At 43.4% G+C, this 22,683-nt stretch overlaps 1 protein-coding gene across 3 annotated transcripts in view; it reads left to right on the top strand.

Annotated features, from left to right (window-relative positions):
- LOC137356317 (Fc receptor-like protein 5) overlaps positions 1-22,683 on the top strand; it is a 57,330-nt gene that overhangs the window by 19,465 nt on the left and 15,182 nt on the right. For 2 of the 3 annotated variants that reach the window (XM_068022196.1, XM_068022197.1), the window contains 5 exons: positions 3,001-3,309; positions 12,498-12,608; positions 18,351-18,378; positions 19,185-19,234; positions 21,214-21,279. In XM_068022196.1, the coding sequence (XP_067878297.1) occupies positions 3,001-3,309; positions 12,498-12,608; positions 18,351-18,378; positions 19,185-19,234; positions 21,214-21,279 (564 nt within the window). The remainder of the gene's footprint in view (positions 1-3,000; positions 3,310-12,497; positions 12,609-18,350; positions 18,379-19,184; positions 19,235-21,213; positions 21,280-22,683) is intronic. The other variant, XM_068022198.1, reaches the window with a different exon arrangement.

The raw sequence follows: 22,683 nt of genomic DNA, 5'->3' as shown, positions 1-22,683 counted from the left end.
TTGGAAGAAACTTTCTTTCCCTTAGCAGAGGGGTCAATAACCAGGGGGCATAGGTTTAACGTAAGGGCAGGAGGTTAGAGGGGAATTGAGGAAAGAAAATTCACCCAGAGGGTGGTTGGAATCTGGAACACACTGCCAGAAGAGGTGCTAGAGGCAGGAACGCTCACAACATTTAAGAAGTAGTTAGATGAGTGCTTGAAACGCCATAGCATGCAAGGCTACGGGCAAGTGCTGAAAATGGGATGGACTAGATAGGTGCATGATGGCTGGCACAAACACCATGGGCCGAAAGGCCTGTTTCTGTGCTGTATAACTATGCCATTTGAATTTTAAAAAGAAAGATGAGAAGTGAACAGCAGAAGCAGAGTGAATAAGAAAGACTGAGAGAGGAAGAAAAAAGGGAGAATAGAACAAAGAAGAAAGTCAATGGTGGAGTGAATGAAAGAGGCATTTAGGAAACATGGGGAGGGACAATTTTACTTTTGGTGCATGTAAAATGGGTGACATCGATTTGACCTCCCGTTACGCACCCTGTCCAATTTTTCCTTCCATTCGGGAATATTGGGTGGGCATATAATGGGTGATCAATTCGATATCGTCCATTTTACACCAACTCCCACAGCTGACAACCTGCTGCTCCACCACCTCAAGAGTAACAATTGCAAAACATTCATTGAAAGATCATGAAAAGTAGAAAAGACAAGCGCAACAATCCGTTCAAAAACTGGGAAACCCCTAAACCAAACGATTAATATGATTGTATTGTTCTACATAATATATAGTTTGCTCCAGGGTAGAAAGCAGCCCTGAATTGTTGCTATCCTTATGCTACGACCGAGGCAGGTGCAATACACAGTCAATTCAGTCCCATCACTCCACAGCTGGCCGCATATTATGAATGTTTTCCCACCCAACAGGCAAACAGCCAAATTAAACATTCTATTAACCCCAGAATAAAATAGACCAAGCCAGATATCTTTAGACAACAACAAATTAACTATTTATTGAAAACTAAATCTTAAACACTATCAAAATAAACCTATGTCTAAAGACCTATAACTTCTTATTTTAACCTAACTCCCCCATCCACACACATGCATTCAAAACTGGCAATTAACTGGTTTTAAAAGTGGTGCTTTGAAAAATCAGCTGCTTCTTAAGAATACATAAATAAGTACGTCTTTGTGGGTTACGTTCCTGATGGATGAGGTATTCTAATGTGAAAATAATCAAATGCCACTCGACGTCTCCACGTGGATTTGATGAAATAGTCTGTTCTTGATAGGTATTCAAAACACTTCAGCTGAAGCAGGCATCAACCAGTTCTTTCAATGATGAGCACAGCCACAGGTCATCATGAATTTCAAAACCGACTGTCTCTCAGTTGAAATTTTACTCCAGTGATACAAACGGTCTCTTCAAAGGCTTATTCCTCCTAAGGCAATTAACTCGGCCTGTAGTCCTTGTACAATTTTTACTGAGAGAAAATAGACTGGAAGCCAGTGTCCACTGGCATACTACAGGGATCTGTGCTGGATCCCCTATTGTTTGTCATTTATATAAACGACATAGATGACTATGTGTGGGGGGGTGGGGGGATGGTGGGGTATGATCAGTAAGTTCGCGGATGACACAAAGATTGGCCGAGTGGTTAACAGTGAGGTTGAGTGTCTTGGGTTACAGGAAGATATAGATGGGATGGTCAAATGGGCACAAAAGTGGCAGATGGAATTTAACCCTGAAAAGTGTGAGGTGATACACTTTGGACGGAAAAATGTGACATGGAAGTATTCAATGAATGGCCTGACACTGGGAAGTTCTGAGGAACAAAGGCACCTTGGCGTGTTTGCCCATAGATCCCTGAGGGCAGAAGGGCAGGTTAATAGGGTGGGGAAAAAGGCATATGGGACACTTGCCTTTATCAATCGAGGCATAGATTAGAAAAGCAGGGAGGTCATGTTAGAGTTGTATAGAACTTTGGCAAGGCCACAGCTGGAGTACTGTGTGCAATTCTGGTCACCACATTATAGGAAGGATGTGATTGCACTGGAGGGGGTGCAGAGGCGATTCACCAGGATGGTGCCTGCGATGGAACATTTAAGCTATGAAGAGAGGTTGGATAGGCTTGGGTTGTTTTCACTGGAGCAGAGAAGACTGAGGGGTAACCTGATCGAGGTGTGCAAGATTATGAGGGGCATGGACAGGGTGGATAGGGAGCAGCTGTTCCCCTTAGTTGAAGGGTCTGTTACCAGGGGTCACAAGTTTAAGGTGAGGGGCAGGGGTTTTAACGGGGATTTGAGGAAGAACTTTTTTACCCAGAGCATGGTGACAGTCTGGAATGCACTGCCTGGGAGGATGGTAGAGGCGGGTTGCCTCACATCCTTTAAAAAATACCTGGATGAGCACTTGGCACATCATAACATTCAAGGCTATGGGCCAAGTGCTGGCAAATGGGATTAGGTAGACAGTTCAGGTGTCTTTAATGCATCGGTGCAGACTCAATGGGCCGAAGGGCCTCTTCTGTGCTTTATTATTTATGTGATACTGCGATTCATCTCTTCAGTGGCACATTTCGCTGGGGAGTCTCCCAAAACTGGTTTCAGCCGGCTTTTACAATTAAGTAGAAACATTATACCATGTGACCTCCCTCTGGTTTCCAGTCACCTCGGTAACAAAATGCAGTTAGCTCACTGTGCCTCTGAAATCCAAAAGCTTCTCTCCCCATCTTAAAGGTACACTGTTTTTAACAGAGCCTTAAAGGCACACTGATTTAATCCGAGGGGAAAATAAATATGGTTCTGTGACATTTATGGCTCTTTTAAACTGAACCATGTCCTTTTATAATGTATTGAAGATGCATGCATTTTTAAGACACAAGGATAATTTTCACATTCACCACTCAGAATTACTGCATTTAAATGAGTGCATCAGTGCATGTCCTTGTCTTTATTATCTGTTGCGTTTGAAATTTATTTATTCATGAAATTCCTTTCTTTCCAGTCCCAGTGAGCTGCCCATCCCTCATCTCGGATTGGAATAGTTCTGTGGTTGCTATTGGAGATAGGGTGACATTGGTGTGCAAGTCCCAGAGAGGCACTCCACCCATACATTACCTCTTCTTTCGTGACCACCGTTACCTCCTCGCTAACACAACAGTCATTGACTCTGGAACAGGGAATTTCACCTTTACTGTGCAGTCTGAGTGGGAAGGCGGTGTTTATTCCTGCGGCGCTGCCAATGGGATCGCTGATGTTGCCAACTGCAGCAGGACGATGACACTCAGTCTAGCAAGTGCCAAGGGCATAGCAGGTATGACTCGAAGCTAAGGAGATTCTTGTTTTGAAATGCACGATGGCAGCTTGTGAACAGATTGGTGGAGAAATTATTCTTGGGTGCTATCGCAAAATGTGTATTCAGATCAGTCGCCTACTGTAAGCTCAGGCCTGTATTCAGTCGCATTCCTATCAGTCATGACATAGCGTCCTGCTGTCAATGCAATATCGCCCATCAGGCACAATTAATTTCTGCTCCCTAAGGCATGTACTTATCTCTGTATGAATACACAGCCCATGTTATAATGAATATCTTGCCATTCCTATTAATGTCAGGTTATACAATTCCCACTAAACTATACCTTAATGCAGGTTCATAGACTCAAAATGCCTGACAATCTGATCCAGAACGTGCATGAATAGAAACACTAATAGAGCCCATAAGTGTAGTGTTTATGCGACTGACAATAATTACTCATAAAAAGTACCCAAAAAGGATGGCGAGCTGGTTTCTCTCTATGGCTCACAGTAGTTCCGGATCAGACTATACAGAATTCCTGAAGTACAACATGGCAGATTGGATTGCTATGGTCAACTGCTTGGCCAAATAAGCAATTGCCTTCCGTGCACACATTGTTGTCAAGTCAGTTTGTTTAATGGTTAAGTCAACGGCTGTCGCTCGGGTTCGGGTCAAGGAGTATACTTCAGGTCCATTACACTCAAGATGATTGTGCATACATGCGCGCTCTTTTGAAGCCTTTACTCTCTTATCTCTTCCAATCACTATTGCAAAAGAGACTGATTCTGTGGCCAGTCTGGATTCCATGCTGGAATTAGCAATCTGTTCTCATCTTTATCCCTGCTATGCAAAAGAACTTTCCAGGTACAGCTGTACAGCCGGCATAAGTTAGTCTTAACCATACTTAATATTGAAGTATTCTTGCTCATTTACTTATATCGGTCTATATCATGCCAAATAGCTTATTCTGTTCAGTGATCTATGCAGGTCTCTCGTTACAAACATAAAAACATACGGATTAGGGGCACAATTCGGTCATTCGACCCCTCTGGCTTGTTCTGCCATTCAATAACATCATGGCTGATCTGCTTGTGTCTCAAATTCCACACTCCCATCTACCCCTAATAACTTCTGATTCCCTTGCCTAACAAGAATCTATCTATCTCCGTCTTTAAAATATTCAATAACCCTGCCTCTACCACCTTCTGAGACAGAGAGTTCCAAAGTCGCCAACCCGCTGAGAGAAAAACATTCTTCGCATCTTTCTCTTAAAGGGCAACCCCCCATTTTAAAACAGTCCCCCTTGATCTGGACTCACCCACAAGAGGAAACATCCATTACTCATCCACCTTGTCAGGACTATTCAGGATCTTATATACTTCAACCAAGTCTCCCTTCACTCTTCTGAATCCCAGTGAAAACAAGCCCAGTCTGTGCAACCTTTCCTCATTAGACAACCTGCTAATTCCAAGTATCAACCTAGTAAACCACCTCTGAACCACCTCCACTGCATTTACATCTTTCTATAAATAAAGAGATTGGACCAATCTACACCTTCTCCTTTGTTATCTCTTGCCCCACCCCCGGCTCACTTGCTTATAACCTTTGACATTTCTAATATTTGCTAGTTCCGAAGAAGGGTCACTGACCCAAAACGTTAACTCTGCTTCTCTTTCCACAGATGCTGCCAGACCTGCTGAGTGGTTCCAGCATTTCTTGTTCTGGTTTTTTCAGATTTCCAGCATCCGCAGTATTTTGCTTTTATGCTACCTCCTTATGTCCTCTTCACAGCATGCTTTCCTACTGGTCTTTCATAGCTAATTCAGCAACATACTAGGACTGTCTTCCTGAATAGGGGGCCGTTTCAAATCCAAACACAGCAATAACGATTGCAGCCCAGAAGGGTGGGGACTCCTGGTGGCATTTGAGGGCAATGACTTCCACGATGATCAGCGACTGCAAATCTTCAACAGACCGCAGCTTTATTTCTTTGTAAGCATCCCATTCCACTCATGCATATTTGTTTTAATTCCCTTTATGGATGGAGGGGAGTGAGGCTACTGATTGGGCAATCTAAACGGACTATGAAAGACATCATAGGAGTGAAATTGGTGTTCAGTGGTACGCGAAACGATTGATAGTGAACTCGAACCCCATTCCATTGGCCTCAATAGAACAGAGCACGTGGGGATTGTGGAAAAGCATCTGCCGATTCCCACTCACTGTATTTCGCGCCAATGGTGTTGATCAATTTCATCCTGGAGGTCTCGTATTTGAATTTCCAATTCATTCATCATTTCCCTCCTTGTTTCCTGAGTCTGTTCGTGTCATCTTCACTGTGAATCATGGCTGAGCCTCCTTCTGCTCGTTCCATATCTTCTGGGAACGTCTCATAGTCATAGAGTAATTTTACAGCACATCAGGAGGCCATTCAGCCCATCGTATTCATGCCAGCTCTCCCCGAAGCTATGAAGTCAGTCCCACGCCCCGTCTCAATCCCCGTAGCCCTGTAGGTCTATTTCTCTCAAGTGGCCATCCAACCTCCTCTTGAAGTCTCCAATTCCACCACATTTGGGGGAAGCAAATTCCGGTCATGACCACACAATCCATAAAACAATGCTTCCTCATATTCCACCTGCATCTTTTTTCCCCCAAATTTTCAATCTGTGCCTCTAGTCCTTATTCTAATAGGATCTGTTTTGTTCTTCTCCAACTAATCTAAACCTGTCATGATCTTGTCCACTGCTATGAAATTTTCCCTCGAGCTCCTTTGTTCGAAGGAGAACAAAACTAACTTTTCCAATCTAACCGTGTAACAATAATCTTCTATCCCTGGAACTATTCTGATAAATCTCCTCTGCACCCTCTCAAGAACCCTCACATACTTCCAGATGTGTGGTGACTAGAACTAGATGCAATATTCCAGTTGGGGCCGAACAGAGTTTTATAAATGTTCAGCATAACTTTCCTGCTTTTTTACTCAATGCCTTCGTTTATGAAGCCCATGATCCCCTATGCTTAATTAGCCACTCTCTCAGTATATCATGCTGGCTTCAAAGAGCTGTGCGCATGCATTCCCAGTTCCCTCTATTCTTGAAGACGCTTCAGAACTGTGCCATTATGTATATATTGCTGGTACATATTCCTTCTGCCAAAATGCATCACCTCACACTTGTCAGTATTAAATTCTATCTGCGACAACTCTGCCCATTCTTCTAGCCTATGTATGTCCTGTTGCAGGCGGCTCATATCATCCTCACTGTTTGTCGCACCTCCAAGTTTGGTGTCGTCAGCACATTTTGAGATTCTATTCCGCCTTCCAAGATCCAAATCATTTGTATATATAGAAAAGGGCGGTGGTCCCAGCACTGACCCTTGGGTAACACCACCTGCCATCCTCCAGCTTGAAAAGCAACCATATACTATGCCGTGCTGTTTCCTGTGCTTAATCGTTTCTTTTTAATTGGACACTGACCGTCCTATTCCATAAGCATTAATCTTCTTAACCAGCTTTTTATGTGGTACCTTATCAAATGCTTTCTTAAAATGCATATAAACAACATCCACCACATTCCCTACATCAACCTTTACTGTTACTTTATTTTTTAAAAATCAATTGGATTAGTAAAGCATGATCTGCCTGTTACAAATCCATGCTGGCTTGACTTAATTACCTCGAATCTTTCTTAGTGTCTGTTGCTGTTATCCGTGATAATCGTTTCTAAAACCTTACCCACCACTGATGTTAAAATAACTGGCCTGTAGTTGCCTTCCACTATCTCCATCCCCACTTCCTTTAGCAGCCTGGGATGCATGCCATCCGTACCAGGTAACATAACAACACGAAGCATAGCCAGCCCTTTTTATTGCCTCCTCTCTCATTTTTATCCTTTCTATTGCCTCTACTCTCTCTCTCTCTCTCTGCTTCTACCGATATTTTGTCAGCCTTCGTTTCCTTAGTGTTATGTGATACGATCCTCTTGTTGTATGATCCAAGGGCAGTGGGGGGAAATGTAGTATTGTTTTGTTGCAATAGAGCATTATGTCATTGCTCTATTGTCTCTGCAGAATAGCCAGTACGGTGACTTTCTAGCGAGGATCATTAGTTAAAGATAGGGACTGTTTCCCTAATCAATCTAGTGATCTTAAACCTATCTGTTGCGCCCAGTAGCACGCCAGGCTATGTTAAATCGAATTAATCCCAGTCTGATACCGGATACTCACATGTGATAACAAAACTGCTGACAGCTTAAACTTGCTGAGTGCTCAGTGCCATTTTAACAGCCAAGGAAGGAGGTTGCATTAATAAAACGCTTTTCTTGACCTTAGGACATCGCAAGCTCTTCACAGTAAATAGCGTACGGTCACTACAGCAATATTTAGAAATTCGAATGTAGGTCAATGTTCGTTTTCAGTTAAAACATCCATGGCAGGGACGTGGTATTTTTAAAGTTAAGAAATATTGCACCCGAGTGAAATAAATGTTACAAATAAAGTTTCTAAAACACATCAGCGTGGAACAAAGTGTAAACAGCGACCTCTGTTGAGAAATTAGATGAGTATGTTGCCTTTCTTTAACCTTGAAGTCATATGTTTCAACCACAACCTCGTGGAATACCCGTGACATTGTATATTGGGAACTAGATCAATTGTAGCCTTCTAGTGAGTGGTGTTACATGCAAGGGAGAATTTGGATGATGGCACACGGTCATAATTCAAGCCCCTTTTTAAATTCTTACACTGTGCGTAATTTATGTAATGCTGTGGTTAGCCTTTATCATTTGTGGCTAAAAGTCAAATCTTAGGACAGTTTCTGTTAGATACTATTAAAGCCGGTTAGAACATACACAAGTTTCAGGAACTGAGGGACACCAAGCCATATGATTGCAGCACCACCACTGGTGGATGGCGCAATTATAAGCTGACAGATAAGAATATTGGACATATGAACGTGGGAACAGGAGTAGACCATTTAATGTGCAGAGCCTGTTTCGCTACTCAATGATTTGATGACTGATCTGCAACATAACACCAGCCTTTGCCCCATAACCCTTAATACATTTGGAGAACAAAAATCTAGCAACTCGCAGATTTAAAGTTAACAATTTATATGGCATCAATTGCCGTTTTTGGAAGAGAGTGTCAAACATGCTATCACACTTCATGAATAAGTTTTTTGGGGAGGTGGGCGTCCATGGCCTGGCAAGTGCAACATTTGCTGTCCATCCCTAATCCAAATTCTCCCTTGCATGGACAACCTGGTGTCTTGCGAGGCCATTTCAGATGGTGGTTAAGAATCAACCGCATTGGTCTGGAGTCACACGATGACAAGGCCAGGTAACGACAGCCGTTTTCCTTCCCTAACATGGATAAGTGAATCAGCCGGGTTTTTAACGACTATTGATGATAGTCTCATGGCACTGTTCATAAGATTAGTTTTCAATCTGAGCGTTTGTTATTAACTGAACTTAAAATACATAATTTCGCTGCGGTGGGATTTGAATGTGTGTATCCAGAACATTAGCCTGGTTGCTTGAGTTACTCATTTAATGACATTCTTCTTCTTTCTTTCTTTACATGGAAATATGCTAACATATTTAAAGAATGTACTCAAAAGGGTGGCAAGAAGTAACATTTTCTGTTTGCAAGTCCGTGCAAGTACAGGATTTGTCGATCTTATTGCACTGTGCACCTGAAAAAAATTGTGTATATGATTTTATTCATCATTAGTCGCCTTTTTTCAGGGACAGTTCATATTTTCTTACAGCCATAAACAATGATTCAACATAATTTCAGACTTCAAAGCATTTGTACAACTTAACCACTGCTACCTCTGATACCACTGCTGTAAATATCAGCCGTATATCAGTGGGGGAATAGCTCCTTTTCAGTCCAAAAGACGTAGTTTTTAGTCTTGAGTATAAAATCTACATTGGCCACTATTTCGAAGAAAGGCAGGTGTTGTTCTCCTAGGTGCCTGACTGATGTTCAGCATCATTATCAATGCAGATTATCTCGTCATTATCTCATTGCTTTTCCCCACCTTCTTCTCCTTCTTCGGGAGTCCCTCGGGAACGAGGACAACTTTGTTCCACTCCAGGTTTGTAGGCCTTAGGTGACCGAATAGTCCAATTCTAGATCCGCACATTCTGCCACAGGATGGGGCAGGTGATCTTTCATGAGGCGAGTGAATGGGATGCTCAAAATTCCGAACGCTCTTTCTGTTGTTTGCACTTGGTCGCTGCCTGGGCATGCTGACGTTGTTCGAACTGTCTGGTACAGTTGTAGATGCTTCCCCATTTTGGGCAGTCTCGAGCAAGAGATTGCAATGAATCAGTGGAGATGCCACATTTTTTCAGGGAGGCTTGAAGGACATTCTTGTAATATTTCCTCTGTCGTCCTGGTCGCCTCTTGGCGTGTCAGGGCTCATAGAAGCACAGAAAATAGGAGCAGGAGTAGGCCATTCGGCCCTTCGAATCTGCTCCACCATTCATTATGATCATGGCTGATCATCCAACTCAGTAACCTGTTCCTGATTTTTCCCCATATCCTTTGATCGCTTTTGCCCCTAGAGTTATATCTAACTCCTTCTTGAAAACATACAATTTTTGGCCTCAACTGCTTTCTGTGGTAGCGAATTCCACAGGCTAATCACTCTCTGGGTGAAGTATTTCTCCTCATCTCTGTCCTGAAAGGTTTACCCTGTATCCTTAGACGATGACCCCTGATTCTGGACTCTCCCACTATCATCCTTCCTGCATCTACCCTGTCAAGTTCTGTTAGAATTTAGGTTTCTATGAGATCCCCCCCTCACACTTCTGAACACCAGCGAATATAATCCTAACCGACTCAATCTCTCCTCATATGTCAGTCCCGCCATGACAGGAATCAGTCTGCTAACGCTTCGCTGCACTCCCTCTATAGAAAAAATATCCTTCCTCAGATAAGGAGACCAAAACTGCACACAATATTCCAGGTGTGGGCTCACCAAGGCCATGTATAATTGCAGCAAGACATCCCTGCTCCTGTACTCAAATGCTCTCGCTATCAAGGCCAACATACCATTTGCTTTTTTTACTGCCTGTTGCACCTGCATGCTTACCTTCAGTGACTGGTGTACGAGAACAACCAGGTCTCGCTGCATATTCCCCTCTCTCAGTTTATAGCCGTTCAGATAATAATCTACCTTCCTGTTTTTGCTACCAAAGTGGATAACGTCACATTTATACACATTATACTTCTTCCATGCATTTTCCTACTCACTTAACTAGTCCTAATCACCCTGAAGCGTCTCTGCATCCTCCTCACAACTCACCCTCCCACCCAATTTTGTGTCATATGCAAATATGGAGAAATTACATTTAGTCCCCTCATCTAAATCATTAATATATATTGTGACTAGCTGGGGTCCTAGCACCGATCCCTGCGGTACCCCACTAGTCACTGCCTGCCATTCAGAAAAAGACCAGTTTATTTCTACTCCTTGTTTCCTGTCTGCCAACCAATTTTCAATCCATCACAATGTACTACCCCCAATCCCATGTACTTTAATTTTGCACGCTAATCTCTTATGTGAGACTTTGTTGAAAGCCTTCTGAAAGTCCAAATAAACCACATCCACTGACAACCCCTCATCAACTCTACTAGTTACATCCTCGCAGAATTCTAGTAGATTTGTCAAGCATGATTTCCTTTTCGTCAATCCATGCTGACTCTGTCCGATTCTACCACTGTTCTCCAAGTGCTCTGCTATAAAATCTTTGATGATGGACTCTGGAATTTTCCCCACTACTGACATCAGGCTGACTGGTCTATAATTCCCTGTTTTCTCTCTACCTCCCTGTTTAAATAGTGGGGTTACATTATCTACCCTCCAATCTTTAGGAACTGTTCCAGAATCTATAGAATCTTGGAAGATGACCACCATTGCATCCGTTATTTCTAGGGACACTTCCTTACGTACTCTGGTACGTAGATTATCCGGCCCTGGGTATTTATCGACCTTCAATCCCATCAATTTTCCCAACACCATTTCTCTACGAATACTGATTTCCTTCAGTTCCTCCCTTTTACTAAGCCATGTGTTCCCCCAACATTTCTGATATGATATTTGCATCTCCTTTGTGGAGACAGAACCAAAGTATGCATTTAGCTGGTCAGCTATTTCTTTGTTCCCCATAATGAATTCCCCTGTTTCTGACAATAAGGGACCTACATTTGTCTTCACCAATTTTTGTCTCTTCACACACTTATAGAAACTTTTACAGTCAGTTTTATATGTGTCCTGCAAGCTTACTCTCGAACTCTATTTTCTACTTGAAGAAGTAGAAAGCTTGCTTTGGGAGTCTTGTGTCAGGCAAGCGGACGATGTGGCCCACCCAGTGTAACTGACTAGCCATGACACCTAGCATGTTCCCCACATTACAACATTTCAATAGTACTTCATTGACTGTGAGGCGCGTTAGGGCGTCCTAACATCGTGAACGATACTCTAAATTTCAAATATGTCTTCCTTACTCCTCCCTATCTGATTGAGTCAGCTTGTTTATTGCTCTGATTGCTTCTGACGTGATACCCACTGCTAATAATGCAGTAGATTGGTAACAGTGGAAATACCACTAGCTTCTTAATAGGCCAGTGGCGGAATAGGAATCTGTGGCGACATTGCAAGTTCTCAACGCTTAGACCAGGACTACAATTCAAGCAAACCTATGTGCTACAAATTCGTCTGAGATGCTGACACAAAATACGTGGCATTGGATTAAAGCCTAATATCCCACTACAGACAATGGAATTTAACAGCAGGAGCTGCATGGAAGGGGCGGCAGATCCAACACAACACTTTCTGGGTATTGAGGTCGTCTTTCGCACCGGCCGTCCATTATATGCCCTACGTAATATTCATTTTTTAATGGCGCCGATGGAAATAAATATCAGGTATCCAATTCCATAGCAATCCTTTTGCATTGCTGTCAGATGGATTCCTAACTCTAAGGCACTTTGCTGAGACAGAGCATCAGGAAGGTGCGCTTGGAAATAGATTCGGAGCCCTGTTGTCTGCCTCTTTGGAATACGAGATAATTTATTTCGAAATAGGTATGAGGCAGTGTAAAGGATTACGTTGAAAAGAATAAAAGCACGATTTTGAGTACCTGATCCGAATTTGCTGACCAATTAGTAAGCCCTTTCCTGATTGTATTTTTCAGATCGTGTTACTGATTCCCTCATGCTGATCTGTGTGCCAATCGTGGCTTCTGTCTTAATTCTGGTTCTTCCGATTCTGATCATTGTCTGCAAAATTCGACATAAAAAGAAAGGTATGATTAACCTTCCCCCCCCCCCCCCACCCCCACTCACCACCGCCACCACAGGCCCGCTCTCCCCACGCACATTACAACACAGGACAGTTTTTTAAGGGGCCTTTATGGACCATGTGATAAAAGCTCAGTGCAGGCTGCTCAGAAACAGGAGGCGACACACGTTGTAGGTGCTGAATCTAACACTAGTACTGCAAAGTTGTAACGGATGTTGTGGAAATGTATCTTGGACAATGGTGGAGAACAGGCACTATCGCATTGCCCACTTCCTCTAAGCTCCACCTAAATACTGTCCGGCCTGTACAACAGGCAGCCTATTCAGAAGAATTTCCACCCTGATGAATTCTGCCAAAATCCCTAAGAAGAAACGGTGCTCTAATCAGAACATATTATGTTCCTTATTATTCCTTATTAAAGGGACTTAGCTTACAAATTGCTATAACATTAATTTCAGTCTTCATCCCGTTACTATACTTAAATAGCATACAATTATCACCGGCCTCTGCTTACTGAGGACCTGGTAAAAAATAAAACTGTTGTTAGGTCTATTATGCCCTCCTCCCAACAAAACATATACAACACGACATTTTTTTTTATAGAGATACAGCACTGAAACAGGCCCTTCGGCCCACCGAGTCTGTGCAGACCATCAACCACCCATTTACACTAATCCTACAGTAATTCCATATTCCTACCACATCCCCACCTGTTCCTATATTTTCCCTACCACCTATCTATACCAGGGGCAATTGCTAATGGCCAATTTACCTATCAACCTGCAAGCCTTTGGCATGTGGGAGGGAACCGGAGCACCCAGAGGAAACCCACGCAGACACAGGGAGAACTTGCAAACTCCACACAGGCAGTACCCAGAATTGAACCCGGGTCACTGGAGCTGTGAGGCTGCAGTGCTAGCCACTGTGCCACTGTGCCGCCCTCTTACCATGGGTTGTGAACTACCCATGAACCCTTCAAAGGCAATCTAACATGATCTACTGCCTTTCAATTATTACATCTGCTTTGGCAATTTCCTTGGTTCTTCTCCTGCTCTGTCGCCCGAACTGAGGTGGAAGTCCAGTGGGCACAATGCAAATTTAGGGCTTATGCTGGTAATCCTAAACTTTACTGGTATTTTTATAAGGCAAGCAATATTATATTGGCCACCGATTATATGCCCCGCCTGGTTTCCCTATCCATTCAGTCAACATTGGGTAAAGGGCGTCCCATTTGGATGAATTATTGCTAATTCATTAATTTGAAGTAAATATATGCTTAGAGGTGGGGGAAAGGTAAGGAATGTTTAATGAGTATTTTGTATCGGTGTTTACTAAGGAAGAGAATGCGGATAAAATATCAGTGGGAGTGAAGATGATAGAGATAATGAATGGGGTAAAAATTATAAGCAGGATGTGGAAAGGCTGGGTATGCTGAGAATGGATATGTCACTTGATCTGAATGGTTTGCTTCACAAGTTGCTCAAAAGAGTGGGAGTGGAGATAGTGAAAGGGCTTTCCAAAATCTTGAAAACTTCCCGAGATACAGAGGAGATGCCAGAGATTTGAAGAGTGGCAGATGTGACACCCTTATTCAGGAAAGGGTATAAGGACATTCCTAGTAACTGCAAGCCAGACAGTTTATCATCAGTGGTGAGTGAACAACAATCAAGGAGAAAGAGCAATCGGCACTTGGAGATGTTTGAGTTAATTAAGGATAGCCGGTACGGGTTTGGAAATGGAAAATAGTGATTTACCAATCTAATTGGATGTTTGATGCAATAACAGCGAAGGTTGGTTAAGGGAAAGCAATGGATTTTATCTATATGGATTTTATGAAAGCCTTTGACAAAGTACCACATAAAAGACTTGTTAACAAAACTGAGGTTTATGGAATAGGAAGGTAATTTTTAGCTGATATAAAAACTTAGCTGAAGGACAGACAAGAGGGAGTCATAGTAAATTGTTGTTTTTCAGATAAGAGGATGGTAGAAGGTTGTGTTCCCTAAGGTGCAGCGCTAAGATCATTGATTTTTGGATATGTATGAAGGACCTGGATATGTATCAAGGACCTGGATACTGGAGTGCATTTTCAGAATTTTCAGATGATACCAAACTTGGAGGTGTGGTAAACAGTGACGATGGTACAAATCGACTACAACAGGACATAGATAGGCCAGGAGAATGGGCAGACAAGTGGCAGATGGAAATTAATACATAGAAGTGTGAGTTGATGCATTTTGGTCGAAGGGCTAGCGAGAGGAAATATAGACTTAATGGCATAGTCCTAAAGAGTTTGGAGGGTTAGAGGGACATTGGAGTCCATGTGCACATACCATTGAAGGTGGCAGCATATATTGAGAGAGTATTTAGCAAAGCATTTGGTATCTTGGGTTTCACAAAATAGAGGTATTGAGTATAAGAGCAGGAAAGCTATGCTGAATAATTATAAAGCTCTTGTTAGGTCCCAACTGGAGTATTGCGTCCAGTTCTGGTCAGCACACTTTATACAGAATGTGAGGGTCCCTGAGAGAGTACAGAGTAGATTTTCCAAGCGGTTCAGGAATGAGGGATTTTAGCTAAAAGGTTAGGTTGGAGAGGCTGGTGTTGTTCTCTTTGGAGCAAACGAGATTGAGGTGTGCAAGGTTATCATTGGTTTAGATAAGGTTGACAAAGAAAAGATTTTCTCATGAGCTGATGCTACAAGGACTAGGGAACACAGATTAAGGTTTGGGCAACAGATGCAGAGGGGATGTGAGGGCGAAATTTTTAACACAGCGAGTGCTAATACCCTGGAATACTCTGCTCATGAGGTTAGTGGAAGCAGAGATGATAAGTGATTTCAAAAGAAAATTGGATGGGCAAGTGAGGGAAGTAAACTTGCAGGGCTGCAGGGATACAGCCAGGGATTGGGGCTGACAAGATTGCTCTACAGAGAGCCTGCATGGCCTCGATGGGACGAATGAGCACCTTGTGTGTCATAATGGTCCTACGACGCTACAATTATGTACAATATGTAGATAGGCCGACTAGTAGGGGGGACGATGTTGGATTTGGTGCTTGGCAACGAACCAAGCCAGGTGGCAGATCTCTCGGTGGGAGAGCATTTCGGTAATAGTGATCACAACTCCCTGACCTTTACTATAGTTATGGAGAGGGACAGGAGCAGACGGGATGGAAATATATTTAATTGGGGGAGGGGGAATTACAATGCTATTAGGCAGGAACTGGGGAGCTTAAATTGGGAACAGATGTTCTCAGGGAAATGCAGGACAGAAATGTGGAGGTTGTTTAAGGAGCACTTGCTGCGACTGCTGGATAGGTTTGTCCCGATGAGGCAAGGCAGGGATGGTAGGCTGAAGGAACCTTGGATGACAAGAGATGTGGAACAGCTAGTCAAGAGGAAGAAGGAAGCTTACTTAAGGTTGTGTAATCAAGGATCAGACAGGGCTCCAGAGGGTTACACGGTAGCCAGGAAGGCACTGAAGAATGGACTTGGGAGATCTCGAAGGGGACATGAAAAAGTCTTGGCGGGTAGGATTAAGGAAAATCCCAAGGCGTTCTACACTTATGTGAGGAACAGGAGGATGGCCAAAGTGAGGGTAGGGCCGATCAGGGATAGTGGAGGGAACTTGTGCCTGGAGTCGGAGAAGGTAGGGGAGGTCCTTAATGAATACTTTGCTTCAGTATTCACCAGCGAGAGGGACCTTGTCTTTTGTGAGGACAGCGTGAAACAGGCTGGTATGCTCGAACAGGTTGATGTTAAGAAGGAGGACGTGCTGGAAATTTTGAAAGACATGAGGATAGATAAGTCCCCGGGGCCAGACGGGATATATCCAAGGTTAAAACGGGAAACGAGGGAAGAGATTGCCGCGCCTTTGGCGATGATCTTTGCATCCTCACTGTCCACTGGAGTAGTACCAGATGATTGGAGGGTGGCAAATGTTATTCCCTTGTTCAAGAAAGGGAATAGGGATAACCCTGGGAATTACAGACCAGTCAGTCTTACGTCAGTGGTGGGCAAATTATTGGAGAGGATTCTGAGGGACAGGATTTATGACTATTGGGAAAAGCATAGTTTGATTAGAGATAGTCAGCATGGCGTTGTGAGGGGCAGGTCATGCCTCACAAGTCTTATTGAATTCTTTGAGGATGTGACAAAACACATTGATGAAGGAAGAGCAGTGGATGTGGAGTATATGGATTTTAGCAAGGCGTTTGATAAGGTTCCCCATGGTAGGCTCATTCAGAAAGTAAGGAGGCACGGGATACAGGGAAATTTGGCTGTCTGGATGCAGGATTGGCTGGTTCATAGAAGTCAGAGAGTGGTAGTAGATGGAAAGTATTCAGCATGGAGCTGGGTGATCAGTGGTGTTCCACAAGGATCTGTTCTGGGACCTCTGCTCTTTGTGATTTTTATAAAGGACTTGGATGAGGAAGTGGAAGGCTGAGTTAGTAAGTCTGTCGATGACACGAAGGTTGCTGGAGTTGTGAATACTGTGAAGGGCTGTTGTAGGTTGCAACGGGACATTGACAGGATGCAGAGCTGCTCTGAGAAGTGGCAGATGGAGTTCAACCTGGAAAAGCGTGAAGTGATTCATTTTGGAAGGTCGAATTTGAATGCAGAATACTGGCTTAAAGACAGGATTCTTGGCAGTGTGGAGTAACAGAGGGATCTTGGGGTCCAGGTCCATAGATCCCTCAAAGTTGCCACCCAAGTTGATAGGGTTGTTAAGAAGGTGTATGGGGTGTTGGCTTTCATTAGCAGGTGGATTGTGTTTAAGAGCCGCGAGGTTATGCTGCAGCTCTATAAAGCCCTGGTTAGACGACACTGGGAATATTGTGTTCAGTTCTGGTCGCCTCATTATAGGAAGGATGTGGAAGCTTTAGAGAGGGTGCAGAGGAGATTTACCAGGATGCTGCCTAGACTGGGGGGCATGTCTTATGAAGATAGATTGAGGGAGCTAGGGCTTTTCTCATTGGAGCGAAGAAGAATGCGAGGTGACTTGATAGAGGGGTACAAGATGATGAGAGGCATAGATAGAGTGGATAGCCAGAGACTGTTTCCCAGGGCGGAAAGGGCTATCACCAGGGGGCATAATTTTAAGGTGATTGGAGGAAGGTTTCGGGGAGATGTCAGAGGTAGGTTCTTCACACAGAGAGTGGTGGGTGCGTGGAATGCAATGCCAGCGGTGGTATCAGAAGCAGATATATTAGGGACATTTAAGCGACACTTGGATAGGTTCATGGATGATAGTAGAATGAAGGGTATGTAGGTAGTTTGATCTTAGAGTAGGTTAAAGTTTCGGCACAACATCGTGGGCTGAAGGGCCTGTACTGTGCTGTACTGTTCTATGTTCTATGTTCTAATTACAGCTGAGGTTTGAGAATAGCTCCAAAAAAGTTTGCCCACCTGGTATTCTCTGCTATGGTCGTCTACAGCCATCAGAACAAGTCAAGCTGAGATAGACTCTGATTTTACAAGTTGTGGTGATCCGTGGATAATGTCCAATGATTTTGTTCAGGGGCCAGCAGTCAGGCATTGTGATTTTAGAGATTTTGCTGTTAACCCCTCTGCCTGATATCCCTCTGAAGCATAACACATTCTATAAGAAAAAAATTCCAGGCCTAACAATTAACAGCAACGGATCGTAACGATCCAACGTTCGACTGTGGCTCCTGCTCATTTAGAAATTGTTCTGTTACTTAATACATCTTCTCACGTTTGCATCTCTCTCCTTTTCTTCAGAGAACACGGACAATTGCAACCGGACTGGGTAAGGTCTCGCTTGGGACATTTTATGCATACCGTGTTAACAGGGCTTTTCTTGACCTCAGAAAGTCCCAAAGCACTTTACAGCCAATTAGGTACTTCTGAGGCATCGACTGTGTTGTGATGCACAGCGATTCTGCAGAGCACATGTTGCAGCAGTGTGATATTGACCAGGTCATCTTTTTTAGTGATGTTAATTGAGAGTTACAAAACTGGCCAGAATTCCGACAACAACTCCCTTGCTCATCGATATAATACCATTGGATCTCTTAGATCCGCATTACATGGCATACAATGCATTGTTTTAAGGCCTCATCTGAAGGAGTATCCTCCAATAGTGCAGCACCCCTGAGTACCGCACTGCAGTACCAGCCTAGGTCACATGCTCTAATCATTTGGATTGCAAACATAATTGTGCCAACTTTAACGCCAAGCAATAGTGTTCAACTGGTGATATCAGTTTCCTGGTCAATGCACAGGAAAATCGGGAAAGATGCATCACGGAGGCCGTTATAAAAACCTTTGATGATTACTGACCAACTGATAACCTGCAACACCATTTGACATATGACACGTCCCCCAAGACCACCAGCAGACTTAACTGTCTGCTGGGCTCTAACCCCCATCCCGCTGACTTTGTCTTGTCCCTAGCACAAGACTATCACCTTTTAGGCTGGCCTGTGTTTTTCCAAGGGGCAATTTTAAAATATTCGATGTTGTAACCTCATGGAGTGGAGTTTCCGTGAATTTCATTTCCGTTTTCAATTGATAATTTGTTAACTGCCTCCCTTCGGAACTATTTTCTTCAAGTAACGGAAGTGGAAGGAGTTCACCACATCACAACAGCGCCACACCTGGCGGTAAGCTTTATTATCGTTCTACCAATCTTCCTGTCCAATGTCTATCTATGTCTATAATAAAAGCAAAATACTGCGGATGCTGGAAATCTGAAATAAAAACAAGTAATGCTGGAACCACTCAGCAGGTCTGGCAGCATCTGTGAAAAGAGAAGCAGAGTTAATGTTTCGGTCACTGACCCGAAACGTTAACTCTGCTTCTCTTTTCCCAGATGCTGCCAGACCTGCTGAGTGGTTCCAGCATCTCTTGTCTATCTATGTCTGTCTATTTGTCTATCTATCTGCCTCTTAATCATCTATCTATAGTCATGTACCAATCCACGTACTTATGTATATTTCTACGTCTGTATGTATCTATCCATGTGAAAACCAATGTGGAAAGGTATTAAATGTCTCTGTTTATCTGTTTCATTTTAGTCAGTGCTTTCTCGCAGAGAACAGATAATCAGTTTTCGACAGGATAAACTGCCACTTAGAAAGGCACAGATTAATCAGGGCTAGTCAGCATGGATTTGTTAAGGGAAAGTCGTGTTTCACTATGTTGATTGAGTTTTTTGAGGAGGTAACAAAGAGGATTGATGAGGGTAGTGGAGTGGACGTGGTCTACATAGATTTTAGTAAGGCATTTGACAAGGTCCCACATGGCAGACTGGTCAGAAAAAATGAAAGTCCGTGGGATTCAAGGGAATGTGGCAAGTTGGATCCAACTTTGGCTCAGCGACAGGAAACAAAGGGTAGATGTTTTTACGAATGGAAAGCGGTTTCAAGTGGCGTTCCACAGGGCTTGGTGTTAGGTACCTTGCTGTTTGTGGTTTATTTTAATGATTTGGACTGAAATGTGGGAGGCATGATTAGGAAATGTGGTGATGACACAAAAAATGGCCGTATAGTTGATAGTGAAGAGAATAGCTGTAGACTCCAGCCTGATATCAATGGTTTGGGTGAATTGTCAGAAAAGTGGCAAATGGAATTCAATCCGGAGAAGAGTGAGCTGATGCATTTGGAGATAACAAACAAAACAAGGGAATACACAATAAACGGGAGGGTATTGAGAGGCATAGAGAAAGGGCGTGCATGTCCATAGGTCCCTGAAGATTGCAGGACAGGTAGATAGAGTGATGAAGAAGGCATATGGAATGCTTTCCTTTATTGGCTGGGGAATAGAATATAAAAGCAGGGATGTAATGCTGGAACTGTATAAAACGCTGGTTTCAGCCACAACCTGAGTATTGCGTACAGGTCTATTCACCACATTACAGGAAGGGGATAATTGCTCTTGAGAGATTGCAGAGGAGATTTACAAATATGTTGCCAAGGCTTGAAAGTCGCAGCTATGAGGAAAGATTGGATAGGCTAGAGTTGTTTTCCTTAGAACAGAGGAGGCCAAGGGGCGTCGTAATTGAGGTGTACAAAATTATGAGCCCAGATAGAGTAGACAGGAAGGACCTGTTTCCCCTAACACAGATTTAAGGTGATTTGTAGAAGGATTAGAGGGGACATGAGGAAAAGCTTTTTCACAGAGGGTGGTGGGTGTCTGGAATTCACTGCCCGGGTCGGTGGTGGAGGCAGAAACCCTCAACTCATTTGAAAGGTATCTGGACATGCACCTGAAATTCTGTAACCTGCAACACCACGGACCAGGTGCTGGAAGGTGCAATTAGATTGGGTGGCTGGTTTTCTTTCCACCGGCGCAGACACGGTGGGCTGAATGGCCTCCTACTATGCCTTAACTTTTCTATGCATCCATGGTGCTATGGTCTCGCCAGACTAAGCTCAGTCTTCAGACCTCCGTAAGGAAATGCAATAAAACTCCACAATTTAACAATTGGGCTCGATATCTATGCTACATAGATGACTCATAATTGCTCATAAGACGTTGAATTAATAAGTTAATTGGTGTGCAAGTGCAGCATGTCCAAATCAAGACATGATGAACGACATTTTCGCATGAAACTCTACAACTGTATTCTCTCTTTATTCAGAAAATAGTGCCCCTGCTCACGATGAAATTGTGTATGCTGTGGTCCAACCAAAGAGGAAGAGAGACGGTAATCAATGAGAAATACGGTTGCATGGTTCTGCCATAGGGGCAAACAAGCACATGTCACTTCCGGTTCTGGGAATGGGAAGGAAAGTTGTGAATTAATTATTGCAGGACTCGTTCAGTAAGTCTGATGTTATAGTACAGTTAAACCTCGCAACCTTTTATACGAGGTTGCTGCAGAACGCACAAGGCCGAATATAATGCCCCCCACCTCTCCGCTCCCCCCCCCCCCCCACCACTCAGGAGATGGGCTAGGTGGTGGGGTGACCTGTAGAATTACGATGGTAGGCGGGAGGCAGAGGGTCCCATTGTCTTCCCATTGCGCTGCATGTAGGTCGAGGCGGGGTTCTGATCGTCTGTTTGACCCAGTGCTGGGAGAACCCCCAGCGCCCCCCGTCTCCCCACCCCACCAAGATCCACTGAATCCTGCCCACACTGCTCAGTCATTGCATCCTATGTAAAACAAATTTATTTCTTTGAGCTACGTTGCACTGCCTTTTTTTCAGCACAATTAGCTTGAAATCGCCAAACAAATGGAACAAATCTTGTAATTTGAAAGGAATCACACTGGTAGCCGGCCCTACTAATACAAGCAGGTACCCCTCAACCCTGACAAACCACCCCCCCCCCAGAACGAATTAATCACCATTGCAAGTTTCAACTGTTATGGCCGTTGCTGTGTCTTTGTGGAGGCTTTTAATCTTAAGTATTTCTGGTGCAAAGACACTCAGGCATTTCTTGAAAATGCTTGACTATGATTTTTCAATGCATTATAAAACTTACTACTGTACACCAATGTTAACTAGCAAATGATCCTTTACAGATTTTTATATAAGTCATTTTCAGTTATTTAAAATCGGGTTGCTTAGAGTTAGTGAACTGTATGTCCTGTCATTATTTGTGACAAACCCACTTGCGGTTGTATGAATCAAACTGCACCCAGCTAACATACTTAAATGTATCAAAGGAATTTTAGAAACTTTTCTTTCTTAGATTATGTTTTAAAACGATACCCGATTGTGTTGACTCATTGCATATTTTACATTCCACAATATGCAAATATGCTTCGGATCAAAACTGACATGAAACTTCTCAAAACTCGTCCAATTCTGGACATAATCGGTGCACGGAGCCTATGCTCCACTCATTGTGTTGTTCTGCGATATTATGCAATTCTAACCATGCATCCCAAATGTGGAGAGAAGAGACAAACTGGGGTCGTTTTCCTCAGAGCAGAGAACTTTAAAGGGAGATTTAACAAAGCTGTTCAAAAGTAAGAGCGATGTTGCAGAATAATTAAGGAGATACCGTTCACACTGGGAAGAGACTGGGTACACTGGGACAGAGACCTTAAGGAGCCAAAGGGTGAGATAAGGAGAAATTGTTTTTACAGCCAGTTGTTATGGTC

Source organism: Heterodontus francisci, chromosome 45 (assembly GCF_036365525.1).
Source record: "Heterodontus francisci isolate sHetFra1 chromosome 45, sHetFra1.hap1, whole genome shotgun sequence".
NCBI classification, from domain to species: Eukaryota; Metazoa; Chordata; class Chondrichthyes; order Heterodontiformes; family Heterodontidae; genus Heterodontus; species Heterodontus francisci.
Note: the sequence above shows the minus strand (reverse complement) of the source record. Positions and strands in the feature narration are given on the sequence as shown.